The 16318-nt window shown below is 48.1% G+C and overlaps 1 protein-coding gene across 4 annotated transcripts in view; it reads right to left on the bottom strand.

Annotated features, from left to right (window-relative positions):
* AKAP13 (A-kinase anchoring protein 13) overlaps positions 1-15926 on the bottom strand; it is a 526300-nt gene extending 510374 nt beyond the window's left edge. For all 4 annotated transcript variants that reach the window (XM_082254313.1, XM_082254314.1, XM_082254315.1 and 1 more), the window contains exon 1: positions 15818-15926. In XM_082254313.1, the coding sequence (XP_082110439.1) occupies positions 15818-15859 (42 nt within the window). In that variant the 5' untranslated portion in view covers positions 15860-15926. The remainder of the gene's footprint in view (positions 1-15817) is intronic.
* Positions 15927-16318: the final 392 nt, after the last annotated feature.

The following is a 16318-nucleotide window of genomic DNA, read 5'->3' as shown; positions in this document are numbered from 1 at the left end:
AAAGTATATGGGAACATGTTACAATGCAAACTTTTTTTTTTTTTTTTTTTAAAGATCGTATTTTTAGGAGCAGTGATTTTAAAGATGCCTAAAGGAAAACAAAATTGAAAAATTATTTTAAATATAGTGCCGGTGGGGGGGGGGGGGGTCTTCTTATGGGCCACACAAACTATAAGATTTTCTGAAGACTTTTTCCTTTAGATTTACCAAAACCATATAATATGAGGTCAGACCTAAACACTTTCAATTTGTATGCAATCTGGCAGGCCCTTCACTACATAGAAAAGGTAAATCCGAAGGAAATCTACCAACAAAAGTTGGATAGTGTGTATCCAGCTTTAGTCTGCCTGTAAAATGGCAGATCTGTACCGTGTAAACAACCCGCTGCAGTAAAACGGACATTTCAAAAGAAAAATGCATGAAATGACATTTAAAAAGCCAGCAATTTTTTTTTTTTTTAACCGCGCAGGCCACCCCTCCCCTCCCCCCCCCCCCCCAAAAAAATAAAAAACATACCAGACCCTTCTCTGAGCATGCAGCCCAGCAGTTCAGGAAAGGAGGGGGGGGGGTTAGAGAAGGAGCGAGACTTGAAAAGGTAAGGGGCGGAGCCACCTGGTTTGACTTAGCTGATGGCGGAGCATATATTTTTATTTTGGGGGCAGCATGATTGACAATCGATCTACATCAGGGGACAGAGTTTCTTTTATTTTTTAATAAAGGAATTGTCTAAAACTGCCGCCTGTTTATTTTTACACTTTGGTGAATGGGTAGCAGTATTATGTACCCCATAATCATCCACATGAGAGGGCAGGATCTTGGGGCCCCTTTATTAAAGAGGGCTTACAGATTCCGATAACCCCCCATGTAATCGTCCCCCCCCCCCCTTTTTCCTGTCCTACATGCTCGAAAAAGGACATTTTTTTTTTTTTTTATTGCAGATACATTTTTTTTCAGCTGTCAGCGGGGAAGCCCATTGACAGCTGAGGACTCATCAGTTGTTAAGGACGCCATGGCCAGCTTTCCGTGCCAGCTCCTTAACAAGCTTGTCACTGCACCCTGATTGGGAAAAGCTTTGCCCAATCAGGGCTTAGAGTGCACTGTGTAGTGCACTGCAAATTCAGATGTTCGCCTTGGACCGTTCACTCAACCCTACTGGCCAGATCACCAGGTGAAAATCAATCCAAAAGAAAAAAAAAAAAAAAAAAAACAGTCATTTAGGCCCCTTTCACACTGTCTGTCCATCGGACGGACTCCGTTCATCTCAGTGGGGGATCGATCCACCAATCCCCCGCTGAGCAGGAGGATGACAGCTGTGTCTCTGCGCCGTGTGTGGAGACACAGCTGTCAGTTCCCCATGCATCTCTATGGGGGAATCGGATGGGAACGGACTGTCGGTCCGTTCCGATCTGCTGGACAGATGAAAAATAGGGTTTCCATCCGTCCAGATTTGACGGATTGGATGATGCCCCATAGGGATGCATGGGGAGACTGTTCAGATCCGCCAACAAAAAGGACAGGTGGATCTGAACGGTCTGCTTGTGTGAAAGGGGCCTTAGGAGTCAGCATAATTACCCCCTAAATGCCTGCCAGCTGCTGCTCTACTGCTCTCTGAAGAGTGATCCACCACTGGATTTTTGTTTTCGGGGTTAATACTGCTTTAGTGTCCATTCACACTAGCAACTGCATGTGAATCGCACAGGGATGTGCTGCATGTTCCTGTGCGATACGCATTTACTTCTGTGCAGTTCATTCACTTTGAATGGGTTGAAAGCGCACCGCACCAATAGTGGTGCATGCACTACTTTTGGAAACGCACCAAAACTGGATGGCATTGTACTTTTCTACTACGGTACATTTGTGGCCTGCACTTTGCACTGACACCCGCTGCAGATCACAAGGGCAGTGCGATTTGAATGCGCTGCGAGAAACCAGCTCTGAATGAGGGTTTCCCCACAGCGTTCTAGTTTGAACTGGTTCTTAAGCTGGCCAAAGATGATGCGATTTTCCTTTCTGAAAGAAAATCGCACTGGCTGTGTTGATGTGAAAATCCCAAGAGGGGGGGGTGGAGTTGGGGGGTGTTGTAGGGAGCCAACTCTGCCAAAAGAACACCGTAATTATTGCTAGCGGCTATAACTATAGCTGCTGACAATAATCCCAACCTAAACATCTGACATGCTGGTTGTACCCAAGTTGATCAAACACGGGTACATTCAACCTTCCCATGCATGGTTTGAATCTCAGCTGGTCCCTTTCGACCTGGCCGAGATTGGAACAGTCTATGGCCAGCTTTAGGCAGAAGCTACAATAACGACGCAAGGATTTTAACCGGTTGCCGACTGCGCACAGTATATTTACTGCGGCAGTCAGCCCCGGCCAGGCAGAGTGACGTAGATCTACGTCGTTAGCCTGTCACTGGCATTTGAGCCAATAGCGGGCCAATAGTGGGCGGGCGCGCGCCGCCGAGGCGCGCGCCCGCCGAGGCTCGTTCAGGGAGGAGTGCGGGCGTGTGACCGGCGGACCCGATGTCCGCCGGTCACACGGCGATCGTCGGTACAGCGGGAGAAAGGCAGAGCGGCTTATGTAAACAAGCCGCCTGTCATTCTCCCCTGTGCAAAAATGGAGATCAGACGGTTCTACTATGTAGAACCGCTGATCTCTGTTTTTACACTAGTAGCCATGTCCCACTACAGTTAGAAGCACGCCCCTAGGACACACTTAACCCCTCCCTGTCCAATACAGTTAACCCCTTCCCTACATTTTTTTGGGGGGAATTTCATATAAAAAAAAAAAGTGAAAAAGATTGTTATTTTTGCAAAAATGACCCTCTATTTTTGTTTATAGCACATGATCAAAAAAAAAAAAAAAAATCGCACAGGTGATCAAATGCCAAAGGAAAGCTCTGTTTGTGGGAAAAAAAGGACGTGAAATTCGTTTAGGTACAGCGTCGCACGACCGCGCAATTGTCCGTTAAAGTCACGCAGAAAAAAAAAAAAAAAAAAAAAATCGCAAAAAACCCCCTGGTCCGGAAGGGGGTAAAATCTTCCGGGGCTTAAGTGGTTAAAGGTCCGTATCTGGATTCCAGTGTTGTTCAGAATGGATTGTAAATGTCCTCTTTCTGTGCGCCGTAGATTCAGTTCGTACAATTATAAACAACGCTTCACTTCAGCCCCAGGACTTTTTCTGACACTTTTGTGTACATGGAAAAATCTGTATTTTTTGCTAGAAAATTAGTTAGAACCCCTAAAAACATACATACTTTTTTTTTTTTTTTTTTTAAGCAAAGACTCTAGAGCAGTGTTACTCAATCTTTTTTTTCAGTTGTGGCACCCTTAACAATTCTGAACAATCACGAGGCACCCCATTCTAAAATGTAAAAAAAAAAAAAACCTAAACTAATAGTTTTACATAACGCAGCAACATCCATACACATCGGTCACCCAATATTAGAAGGGATTTATTCCTCCATTATTGCAAACTGGTACAGATTAGTATCCTAGGGTTTCTCTTCTCCCTCAGTTTCTCTTCTTCTATTTGCTAATGTGACCCCGGCGCTCATGGAGAAGGGATGAGGAGTAGTAAATGGGTATGCTGTGCAAGCACCCGTCACTCTCCTTATCAACCAGTGATGTCACTGGTTGTCAGGGTGCCAGTTGCTTGACCAGCACAGTGCCCAGGGTTGTCAGGGTGCCAGTGGCTTGACCAGCACAGTGCCCAGGGTTGTTAGGGTGCCAGTGGCTTGACCAGCACAGTGCCCAGGGTTGTTAGGGTGCCAGTGGCTTGACCAGCACACTGCCCAGGGTTGTCAGGGTGCCAGGGGCTTGACCAGCACACTGCCCAGGGTTGTCAGGGTGCCAGGGGCTTGACCAGCACACTGCCCAGGGTTGTCAGGGTGCCAGTGGCTTGACCAGCACACTGCCCAGGGTTGTTAGGGTGCCAGTGGCTTGACCAGCACACTGCCCAGAGTTGTCAGGGTGCCAGTGGCTTGACCAGCACACTGCCCAGGGTTGCCAGGGTGCCAGGGGCTTGACCAGCACACTGCCCAGGGTTGTCAGGGTGCCAGGGGCTTGACCAGCACACTGCCCAGGGTTGTCAGGGTGCCAGTGGCTTGACCAGCACAGTGCCCAGGGTTGTCAGGGTGCCAGTGACTTGACCAGCACAGTGCTCAGGGTTGTCAGGGTGCCAGTGGCTTGACCAGCACAGTGCCCAGGGTTGTCAGGGTGCCAGTGGCTTGACCAGCACAGTGCCCAGGGTTGTCAGGGTGCCAGTGGCTTGACCAGCACACTGCCCGGGGTTGTCAGGGTGCCAGTGGCTTGACCAGCACAGTGCCCAGGGTTGTCAGGGTGCCAGTGGCTTGACCAGCACAGTGCCCAGGGTTGTCAGGGTGCCAGTGGCTTGACCAGCACAGTGCCCAGGGTTGTCAGGGTGCCAGTGACTTGACCAGCACAGTGCTCAGGGTTGTCAGGGTGCCAGTGACTTGACCAGCACAGTGCTCAGGGTTGTAGTTCTACAAAGTAAAAACCTGAAGAACCGAGGAGGTACACCAGGGTGCCACGGCACACTGGTTGAAAAAGGCTGCCTTATCCCTACAGGGGGGCGTGGCCGGCAGCCGAAGGAGATGGCCGCTTAGGATCTGAGCTCCGTCTCTCCCGGTATCTCCACCGACAGCCAAGCGACGTGGGTAAGCATCTCCGGCTCCTAATCCCCTCATACACCACTCAGGAACCTCTAGACCACCATGGGGAAGCGTAAAGACCGCGGGGCGCCCCGTAAACTGACGGACTTTTTCGCCACCTCCAGCACCCCGCGCTCACAAGATGGCGCCGAGTCCTCCTTGCAGGCCCGAGGCGCCGGAGCCTCCGGAGAGGCGCGGCGAACTCACGAGCGGACCTCCGGCTCTATCTCCCCCGCCGCGAGCAGCAAATCATCCCAGGGGACCTCACCTGCCCACAGCCCCCACAAATCGGCGCCCAAGAGGTCTGAAAGCCACAGATGGGCAGGAGATGAGCGGGCGGGGGAGGGGTCCCTGAACAGAACGCTGGAGTTCTATGAGAACTTTAAAGACTTTCCTACTACAGGGCAGCCTCTCACAGATGCCACTATGAAGGAAATGCTCCTCACTATTAATGGCGCTTTTCACAGGGAAATTGTGGCCTGTGTCAATGGAATTAAAACCGATGTAGTTGAACTCGGGGGCAGGGTGGACCATTTGGAATCCAAAATGGAGGAGTTCACGCTAGCGCATAACGAACTAGTTGACTCTCATAACGGGCAGGACGATGACCTGGAGGCCCTAAAGAGCAAGATGGCGGACCTGGAGGACAGGGCCCGCCGAAACAATGTTAAACTTCGGGGGGTCCCGGAGTCTATTCCCCCGTCAGACCTGAGGCCGTATGTCCAAGCCATGCTTTTGGCTCTGATGCCTGACACACCTGTGACGGAAGTAGTGGTAGATCGGGCCCATCGCTTGCCAAAGCCGCAACATCTTCCAGACAAGGTGCCACGGGATGTCATAGCCCGCATCCATTTTTTTCATGTCAAAGACGATCTCATGAGGTTCGCGCGGAAGCATTCACCGCTGCCGGACCCGTATCATGATATATCTGTCTATGCAGACCTGTCTCAGTTCACAATGGCGGCGAGGAGGAAACTAGTTCCCTTGACCAAGCTACTACGGAACAACAACATTGCTTATTCCTGGGGATTCCCTACCAAGCTGCTCATAATCAAGGAGGGCCGCACACATGTTATTCGCTCAGTGCATGAGGGCTTTGCGCTGACTAAGCAGTGGGGAATTATCCCGGATCAGCAGAGCTCACCGCCGAGTACAGATCCGCCAGCTCGACTTGAACCTGAATGGCGCCGAGTCAACAAATGAACTTTGGGTCCTTTCCCGTTGGCCCCGATGGTTCTAATGGCCTGTCCCTTTTCCCTGGAGGTCTCTTCAGCAGATCCAGAGAGGTTTTAGGGGGTCTGTCTGTTTCCCTTTTTTTTCTCCCTGACCGACATGCTGGAGTTCAAGGGGTATCCGGGAGGCCGGTGCTATTACCCCCCTTACCACTACCTGCGATTGAATCGCATGATGGGGTTTACCCCAAGCTTTTGGTTTGTTACCTTTGTTACTTCCATGTTTTGTTTTATTTTGTTTCTTTCATTTCTTCAGCCTCTTTGCAAGCTACTTACACCTGGAAACCACTCACCCTGTAACCAAGGACTCCCACGGTTCCATTACACCAGCGAGGACAAGTTGCTCAGTTCTGACCTTATTCTACATGGACTGCAGGTACTGTGACGGCCACGGCCTAGTGTTACCCTCCAATTTAGGTCTAGTCGCTGATGCTGGAGGCTATTCATGGTCCCCAACCATATCTTACAGAGTCCTTGTCTCTGCATATAGATTGGACTGCAATGATCATTACGGTACCATTTTAAATGGTTATTCAAATTGTCTCTATTAATGCCCATGGCCTGAACAGCCCGTTCAAACGTAGGTCCCTCTGGAGAGAGGCTCGCACCCTCAAGGGTGATATTGTATGTGTACAGGAGACCCACTTTGCGCGATCCAACCCACCTAAATGCACGGATAAGGCTTATCCACATATATTTGTCTCTTCTGGGGAATCCAAAAAAAAGGGGGTGCTCACTGCAGTTAAACATTCTGTGGCATTTCAGCTGCATGAAGTGGTGTCAGATGAGGCGGGTCGATACGTGATATTGATCTGCGACATCAACAACACTACATATACAATCGTAAATCTTTATGCCCCGAACAAGGGCCAGATCAAATTCTTTAAAGCATTAGTCAAGAAGGTGGATCGCGTGAAGAAAGGTCTCACGGTGTATTGTGGGGATTTCAACTGTGTGGTGGACCAGGAGCTGGATTGTTCTCCAGCTCAGGGACGTGCAAGGGCTACTCTGCAGAGGTTCTTGAATGCCTCTGACCTGTACGATGTGTGGCGATGCTTTAACTCCACGGAAAGGGATTTTACCTACTTTTCGGCCCCTCACAAATCTTATTCGCGGTTGGATTTGTTTGTGGCCGATTTGCAATTTTTGAGGGCAGTGGAGAATTCTGTGATACATTCTATATCATGGTCTGACCACGCGCCGGTTTCGGTGGCGGTCTCGGAGTCTCACGTGACAACGCCGGTGCATTTGTGGCGCAACAATGTCTCTTTGCTCCGGGACCCCGCTCATAGGGACCGACTGGGTGGTCAGATAAGGGACTATTTTGGGTACAACGATACCCCTGGGATTGATGTGTTTCATTTGTGGTGCGCTCATAAGGCGTTCTCGAGAGGGTTGCTCATTCAGCAGGCTTCTAGGGCTAAAAGAGCAAGAACGGAGGCGCTTAGGGCCCTAATGGAGAAACTTAAAGCACTAGAATCAGCGCATAAACTGAATCCGTCCCAGCTCTTGTTGCGAGACCTCACAAACTGTAGACTGCAGGTTAGAGCTAAGCTTATGGAGGATCATCAATACCTCCTCTTTCGCACTAAAGCGCGGCATTACTCTCAAGGAAATAAGTCGGGGAAAATGTTAGCTAACTACTTAAGGAAAAGACAACAAAAAACTAAGCTGGCCTCTATCACTGATCCCGTTTCTGGTAATCAGGTGCGACACCCTAATGAGATCGCTAATGCTTTCTCGAGTTACTATACTTCGTTGTATAATCTCCAGGATGATGTGATTACCCCACAGCCTACAGATTCCCTCATAGCTGACTTCCTGGATACCCTTCATCTCCCAGGGGTTACGGACCATATGTTGCAATCCCTTAATGCCCCCATAACCGAAGAGGAGATCCGACTAGCCATAGCTTCTTTGCCCTCCAATAAATCACCGGGAGCGGATGGCTTCTCCTCAGAATACTATAAGGCCTTTAGTCAGGTTCTGTCTCCATATCTAAGTAGGATGTTCAACGCCGCTGTTCAGCGCTCCTCCTTCCCCGAGGAGATGCTCCAGGCTGTTATCGTGGCACTTCCAAAACCTGGGAAGGCGCCAGATGCTCCCCAGAATTTTCGCCCCATTTCCCTTTTAAACACCGATCTCAAGTTGTATGCCAAAATATTAGCGGTCAGACTGGCTGAGGTGACTCCTCACCTGGTCAAGGCTGACCAAGTGGGTTTTGTGAAAGGGAGACAGGCGCCGGATGGCACCAGGAGGATGCTGGACCTGGTGCAGATAGCTGAAACCCGGAAGGTGCCCTCGGTGTTCCTGACATTAGATGCTGAAAAAGCGTTCGATAGGGTTCACTGGGGGTACCTTAGAGCGACACTCACTAAATTCGGGTTGAGGGGGAACATCTTCTCGGCTATCTCAGCATTGTACACCAAGCCCTCAGCTAGGGTATTTACATCAAGTGCTTTATCATCTAATTTCAACATTACAAATGGGACCCGTCAGGGGTGCCCCCTTTCCCCCTTGATTTTCACTCTGGTTATGGAACCTCTGGCTGAGGCGATTAGGAGCGACCCTAATATATCTGGGATTTCGGTGGGAGGTAGGGATTACAAAATCGGGCTTTTTGCAGATGATGTGATCCTGACCTTAACTTCCCCTGTAAAGTCATTGCACTACGTACAGCAACAGCTAGACAGGTTTGGGACAGTCTCTTACTACAAACTCAATGTCACTAAGTCCGTGTGCTTACCACTCTCCCTGAACCCTCCGATCTTGAAGTTCCTGAAGTCAAAATATCCTTTTCAATGGACTAACAAGTCCCTTACGTATCTGGGTATCTCCCTAGTGGCGCCGACATCCTTAACGTACCAGACCAACTTTGCTAAATTACAGTCCATTGTTGCGGGGGACTTGCAGCACATTGCGTCCTACGATCTTTCCTGGATGGGCCGCATAGCTGCCCTTAAAATGATAGCGCTCCCCAAAATATTGTACTATTTTAGGACGCTCCCTATATTGTTACCCGAATCCTTCTTTAGAGGTATGGATAAGCTCTTCCGAAAATTCCTATGGGAGGGCAGGGTACCTAAATTGTCATACTCCACGTTACTTAAATCTAGATCGGCTGGGGGGGTGGGTTTCCCTCATCTTAAGTCCTACCACTCTGCTGCCCTGTTGGACCAAGCGAAAGCTTGGTTCGATCCAATTTCGGACAAACTATGGGTGCTGTTAGAGAGGGCAATGGTGGCGCAGCGAGATCTACCATCTCTGCTTCAGGCCGCATTGACGAAAAGGGAGGTGCACATTCCCAGCCTGTCCTCACTGCGGGCCACACTGGGAGCTTGGGGGGAGGTACAGAGGATGGAGGGAACCCCGATAGCTAAGAGAGAATTAACACTGGCAGCCTATCAGTTCCTGCTACCCTCCCTGAAAATTCCGAGGACATTGTTCCCGGATACCTTCACATACCATGATGTCCGTGGGCAGGTCGGAACCCCGTCCTCCTTCTTTCATGCACAGCTACACCATTACCACATTAAGTTTCCCAACCCGATTATTGAGGTGCCCTCTGAGATCTGGGACTATTTGCACAAGGAGTATCGTAAAACGAGGGGGTTGTCGTGGTTCTACCATCGTCTGCGCTTCCAGCGTGGATGGGTCAAGTCGGCTAGTATGGTGGCCTGGGAGGGCGACCTTTCAGTGGCATTTTCGGAGCTGGAATGGCGGCTGGCTATTCGCTCCTTTTACACATTTACGCATTGTACTAACCACTGGGAGGTGGCTCTCAAATTTCTCCACCGTAGTTATCTGACACCTGTGAAGATGGCTAAGATGTTCAAAGATGCACCAGTCCTATGCTGGAGGGGGTGTGGGGGTAGAGGTACACTATTCCATCTATTGTGGCAGTGTAGGAAGCTGAGAGGATATTGGGCAGCGGTGTTTGCACTACTTATCTCTATAACGGGAATTTCGCTGTCCATGTCCCCAGCCCTAGCTCTATTGAACTTGGGTATTGACAAGGTTCCACGACCGTTTCGTTGTGTGACCTCTCACATTCTCACAGCTGCTAGGATGTCTGTCACCGCGGCGTGGAGGTCTGTTGATGCACCCATGGTGACAGATGTCATAAACAGGGTTAGAACCCACTACTCCTATGAACAGTTCTTTGCCAACTCCAGCGATAGAAGCCTGCTGTTTGACCGTGAATGGAGTCCTTGGTTGCTAAAGTACCCGAGCTGAGGGGTTTTCCTCTTGCTCGGGCTTGATCTTTACTTGATCACATTATTAATGATGACATATATTTCTATCTGAGGCTGATGTTTAGACCGTCCGGTTGATGGTCTCTGTGTTCATCTGCGTGGATATTGCAAACGTAATGTTCTATAGCATGCTAGAGTTAAGGTTCTTTGTGGACGCACCTCCTGTTAGCTTCGGGAAGCTCTGGGTGTACGCCGGGGGCTGGGTCCCAGCTCCTGCGGGGGTGGGGGGGGAGGGCGTGGGACCACAGTATTGATCCCCTTGGGGGTGGTCCGGCGGCCCGAACCTTCGGCTCAGCGCGGGGGAAGTTGGACTGGGGCCTGGTCTCCGGGGGGGGGGGGGCCCGGATATTGAGTACTGGAGGCTCCAAAAATGTATCCGTCACGGTTTTGTATGGTATACTCTAGTGTGTTTACTATATTTGTTCAATGTTATACAACCATTACGTTTACCTGTACTGTATTTTATGTTTGATGTTTTGAAACTTTAATAAAAACTATTGAAAAGAAAAAGGCTGCCTTAGAGAATAAAATTGGTGGGTTTTTCAATTTTTTTACGTCACACGATATTTGCACAACGGTTTTTTAACTAGAATTTTTTGGGAAAAAAAAAAAAATACACAATACATAACCCAATTTGTTTGTAAAATATAAAAGATGAGGTTATGCTGAGTAAATAGATACCAAACATGTCATTTGAAGTTGCACAAGCCCATGCAACGGCAACAAACATACATTTTTGTAGGCGACACTTTAAAAGCCTTCACAGGTTATCACTTTAGATTTACAGAGGAGCTCTGAGGCTAGAATTACTGCCCATGATCTGACGTTCTCGGTGATACCTCACATGTGGGATGATCGCTGTTTGCATATGTGCAGGACCGACGTGCATGTTCGCTTTTGCGTACGAGCATGGGAGGACAGGGGCACTTTTATTTTTTTATTTTTATTAAATGTATTTTACTTTTTTTTCACTGTCGATTTACATTTTTACTGCTGTCACAAGGAATGTAAGGTATGCGACAGGTCCTGGAGGGATCCGGGGTCCCTTCTCTGCCCTTAAAAGCAGTCAAAACTCCAAGATCTGTTTTGATTTTTCGATTCAGGTTACTATACCGGAACACCGTTCAAAGCTCCTCCCTGCTTCGGTTGGCTGTCCGACCAGCTGGCAGACGTTTCAATTTATTTTCTTTTCGAAGTTGCTCTTGCACACTTTCATGCGCATTAGCAAGGTGTTCCAGTGTGGAAAAATGCAGCATTGCAATACATTTTTCTGGCCTATGCATAAAAAAAAATTAAAAAATAAAATAAGGCACCTGACTGCTTCTGGTGTAAGTGAGCCCTAAAAGTGTGGAGGTCACAAAGGGGTTAATGAACTCTTCCATACCAGTCTTACACGTCCACATGCAGTCAGATGGCGCTGCACGTCGGCCCTTCCACCGCAATCCCTTCTGTCGATGCATGTGCATTCGGAGTGCATTTTCTGAATAATTTATTATTTATTTTCTTTACTAACTTGTGTTCATGCGCATTTACAGGGCATTCCAGTTGCAGAAAAATGCAGCATTGGTATCGTTTTACTGGTCTATGCCAAAAGAAAAACACACACACCTGGCTGCTTCTGGGGTGAATAAGCCCTATTTGAGGTCACAAAGAGGTTAATTAACTTCCATACCTGGAGGGGAATTATAGGTTTCCATGCAGGCGGATTGCAGCCCTTCCAGCACAATCCCTCGTCTCTGCACATTGTACGCATTTGAACGCATTTTCAGTGCGTTTAATGTGTTTTCCGTGCTTTTGTGGGTTTTTTTATGCATTTTTCATTTGTTTTCATTACCAAGTTGCGTTTACACACTTTGGCAGTGCGTTCCAGTGCAGAAAATGCAGCATTAGAAAATGTTTTTCTTGTCTATGCATTCGCACCACATTCGCACACACCTGACTGCCTCTGGTGTAAATGTGTCCCAAAAGGTCACAAAGAGGTTAATGAACCCTTCCATCCCTGGAGAGGAATGACAAGTCCACATGCAGTCGGATCGCAGCCCTTCCACCACAATCCCTCCTGTCGGTATAAGTCTCTGCATGCGCATATGAATGCATTATCAGTGCATTCACATGTGTTTTTCTGAATTTTTTTTTTCATTTCAATTTGTTTCCTTTACCAAGTTGCTTTTTTTTTTTTTTACACGTTTACATGCGTTCCGGTGTGACAAAATGCAGCATTGGAATACATTTTCCTTAGAGGGGCATTACAAAGTCGGATCGCAACCCTTCCACCACAATTCCTCCTGTACAACTCTGCATGCGCATTTAATTGTGTTTGCAGTGCGTTTTCATATATTTGCAGTCTGTTTTTTTAGAAATGTCTTTATTTATTTCAATAAATTTTCTTTACCAAGTTGCGTTAACGCACGTTTTGCGTGTTTTCAGGGTGTTCCGGAAAAATGCAGCATTGGAAAACGTTTTTCTTGCCTATGCATTCGCACCGCATTTCAAAACGCACCCGACTGCCTCTGCTGTAAATGTGTCCTAAAAGGCCACAATGGTGGGATTTAACTCTTCTATCCCTGGAGATGAATGACGAGTCCCAATGCAGGATTGCAGCTCTACCACCAAAATCCCTCCTGGCACTGTACGTCTCTGCGTGCGCAGGTGAACACATTTTCAGTGCGTTAACATGCGTTTTTTGTGCTTTTCTTGCATTTTTTTTTCCAAGGTTTTCTTTACCATGTTGCATTTATGCACATTTGCAGTGTGGAATAATTGCAGCATTAGAATGTTTTTCTTGGGAATTACAAGTCCCCCATACAGTCGGATCGCAGCCCTTCCACCGCAATCCCTCCTGTATGTCTCTGCGTGCGCACTTCAACGCGTTTTCAATGGGTTTATATGCATTCACTGCGCATTTTCAGGAATTCTTTCATTTAATTAATTCAATCTACTTTATCAAGTTTTTTATGCACGCTTGCACGCATTCATGTGCATTTGCAGGGTGTTATGGAAAAATGCAGCATTGGAATATATTTTTCAGGCCTATGCGTAAAAAGAAAACGCACCCGACTACCTCTGGGGTGAATGAGCCCTAAAAGTGTTGCGGTCACAAAGGGGGTAATTAACTCTTCCATCCCCGGATGAAGTCGGAATGTAGCCCTTCCACCACTACCCCTCCTATCACTGTACATCTCTGCGTGCGCATGTGAAGGCATTTTCAGTGCGTTTACATGTGTTTTTTGGTGCTTTTTCCCCATTTTTTCTCAATTATTTCAGTATTTTCTTTATCAAGTTGCGTTTATGCACATTTGCAGTGTGGAAACAATGCGGCATTGTAATTCCCAAGAAAAATTTATTCTAATGCCACATTTTTCCCACAGAGCAACATGCAACTTGATAAAGAAAATACTGAAATAAATTGGGAAAAAAAAATGGAAAAAAAGCACCAAAAAAAAAAAAACATGTAAACGCACTGAAAATGCCTTCACATGCGCATGCAGAGATGTACAGTGATAGGAGGGATTGTGGTGGAAGGGCTGCAAACCGACTTCATGGGGACTTGTCATTCCTCTCCAGGGATCCCTCCCTTCTAGATTGTAAGCTCTAATGAGCAGGGTCCTCTAGTTCCTCCTGTTCTGAATTGTATTGTAACTATTGTCTTCCCTCACACTGTAAAGCGCTGCGCAAACTGTCAGCGCTATATAAATCCTGTATAATAATAATGAAAGAGTTCATTAACCCCTTTGTGACCGCAACACTCTTAGGGCTCATTCCCCCCAGAGGTAGTCGGGTGCGTTTCTTTTTACGCACAGGCCAGAAAAAGGTATTCCAATGCCGCATTTTTCCAGAACACCCTGCAAATGAGCAGGAATGTCTACAAACGTGCGTAAACACAACTTGATAAAATAAATTGAATTAAATAAAAATTCCTGAAAATGCGCAGTGAATGCATATAAACCCATCGCAAATGCGCATGCAGAGACGTACAGGAGGGACTGCGGTGGAAGGGCTGCGATCCGACTGTATCTGGACTTGTAATTCCCAAGAAAAACGCATTCTAATGCCACATATTCTCCACACTGCAAATGTGCATAAAAGAAACGCAACTTGATAAAGAAAATACTGAAATAATTGAGAAAAAATATGGGAAAAAAAAAAAAAAATTTTAACGCACTGAAAATACGTTGACATGCGCACGCAGAGACGTACAGTGATAGAAGAATTGTGGTGGAAGGGCTGCAATCCGACTGCATGGGGACTGGTCACTCCTCTCCAGGGATGAAAGAGTTCATTAACCCCTTTGTGACCACAACACTCTTAGGGCTCATTCACCCCAGAGGTAGTCGGGTGCGTTTCTTTTTACGCACAGACCAAAAAAATGCATTCCAATGCCGCATTTTTCCAGAACTCCCTGCAAATGCGCAGGAATGTCTGCAAACGTGCGTAAACACAACTTGATAAAGTAAATTGAATTAAATAAAAGAATTCCTGAAAATGCGCTGTGAATGCATATACACGCTTTGCGAACGCGCTCAAACGCGCATGCAGAGACGTACAGGAGGGACTGCGGTGGAAGGGCTGCGATCCGACTGTATCTGGAAAAACGCATTCTAATGCCACATATTCTCCACACTGCAAATCTGCAAAACGCAACTTAATAAGAAATACTGAAATAATTGGGGGGGGGGGGAGGGGGGGAAGCACCAAAAAACACATGTAAACGCACTGAAAATACGTTGACATGCGCACGCAGAGACGCACAGTGATAGGAGGGATTGTGGTGGAAGGGCTGCAATCTGAATGCATGGGGACTTGTCACTCCTCTGGAAGAGTTCATTAACCCCTTTGTGACCGCAACACTCTTAGGGCTCATTCACCCCAGAGGTAGTCGGGTGCGTTTCTTTTTACGCACAGGCCAGAAAAATATATTCCAATGCCGCATTTTTCCAGAACATTTTTCAAGAATGCGTGCATCCGTGCGTAAACACAACTTGATAAAGAAAATTAAATTTAATGAAAGAATTCCTGAAAATGCGCAGTGAACGCATATAAACCCATTGCGAACGCTTTCAAATGCGCACGCAGAGACGCACAGTGACAGGAGGGATTGCGGTGGAAGGGCTGCGATCCGACTGTATGGGGACTTGTAATTCCTAAGAAAACGCATTGTCAGTCCCCATACAGTCGGATCGCAGCCCTTCCCTCCTGTACGTCTCTGCGTGCGCATTTGAGGGCGTTTGCAATAGGTTGAGCGCGTTTTCAGGAATTCTTTTAATTCAATTTACTTTTATCAAGTTGTGTTTGCGCACGTTTGCACGCTTTCATGCGCATTTGCAGGGAGTTCTGGAAAAATGCGGCATTGGAATGCGTTTTTCTGGCCTGTGCGTAAAAAGAAACGCACCGACTACCTCTAAGAGGTGAATGAGCCCTAAAAGCATTGCGGTCACAAAGGGGTTAATAAACTCTTCCATCCCTGGAGGGGGATTACAGATGATGATAAATAGGGGGGGGGGGGGTATTTTCCATAATATAAGGAGGTCATTGGTGGACAGACAGAAGTCAGGTGTCCCCCCCCCAGCCCTGGCAGTGAAAGGGTTAACCCCCCCAGCCTTGTCCCCTTCCTCTGGGTGACCCTCCTCCCCTCCCCCCACACAGCCGCTTCTCCTCACCTCCTGCTTATCCAGCAACAAGTGTGTCCGGGGAGATAACATTCCGGGTCATGGCTCCGCTCCTCTCCCGGCTCTCCTCTCCTCTCTCCCGGCTCTCCTCTCCTCTCTCGGACACACAATGGACACTCCGCTTCTCTCTCGCTACAAATGTATCAACTTTCCGCTCCCTTCACACTCCGCTCCGGACAGCAGAGAGACTCTCCGCGCACGCGCAGTCCCGAGGGGAGCCGCCCCGCCCAGACACAGCGCCGCTCGGTGATTGGCTGGCGGCGCTGTCAGTCTGGCGCTGTGCTGGCTGGCTGGGAGAAGAGTGGAAGGAGAGAAGTTGTAGAAGTGATCGGGGCTGAGATTGTCGGGTGATCGGGGGATCTGTCCGTACAATGGGAGCATACACGGTGCGATGGGCGGTAGATGGAGGAGGAAGGGGGGTCAGCTCTGGAAGGGAGATGAGATTTGGAGGATGCAGCATCAAATGAGATGGAGGAGGGGGGTGTAGGGTTA

Source organism: Pelophylax lessonae (assembly GCF_965119305.1).
Source record: "Pelophylax lessonae genome assembly, chromosome: 4".
NCBI lineage: Eukaryota > Metazoa > Chordata > Amphibia > Anura > Ranidae > Pelophylax > Pelophylax lessonae.
The sequence above is the reverse complement of the archived record's forward strand: the minus strand, read 5'-3'. Positions and strand labels throughout refer to the sequence as shown.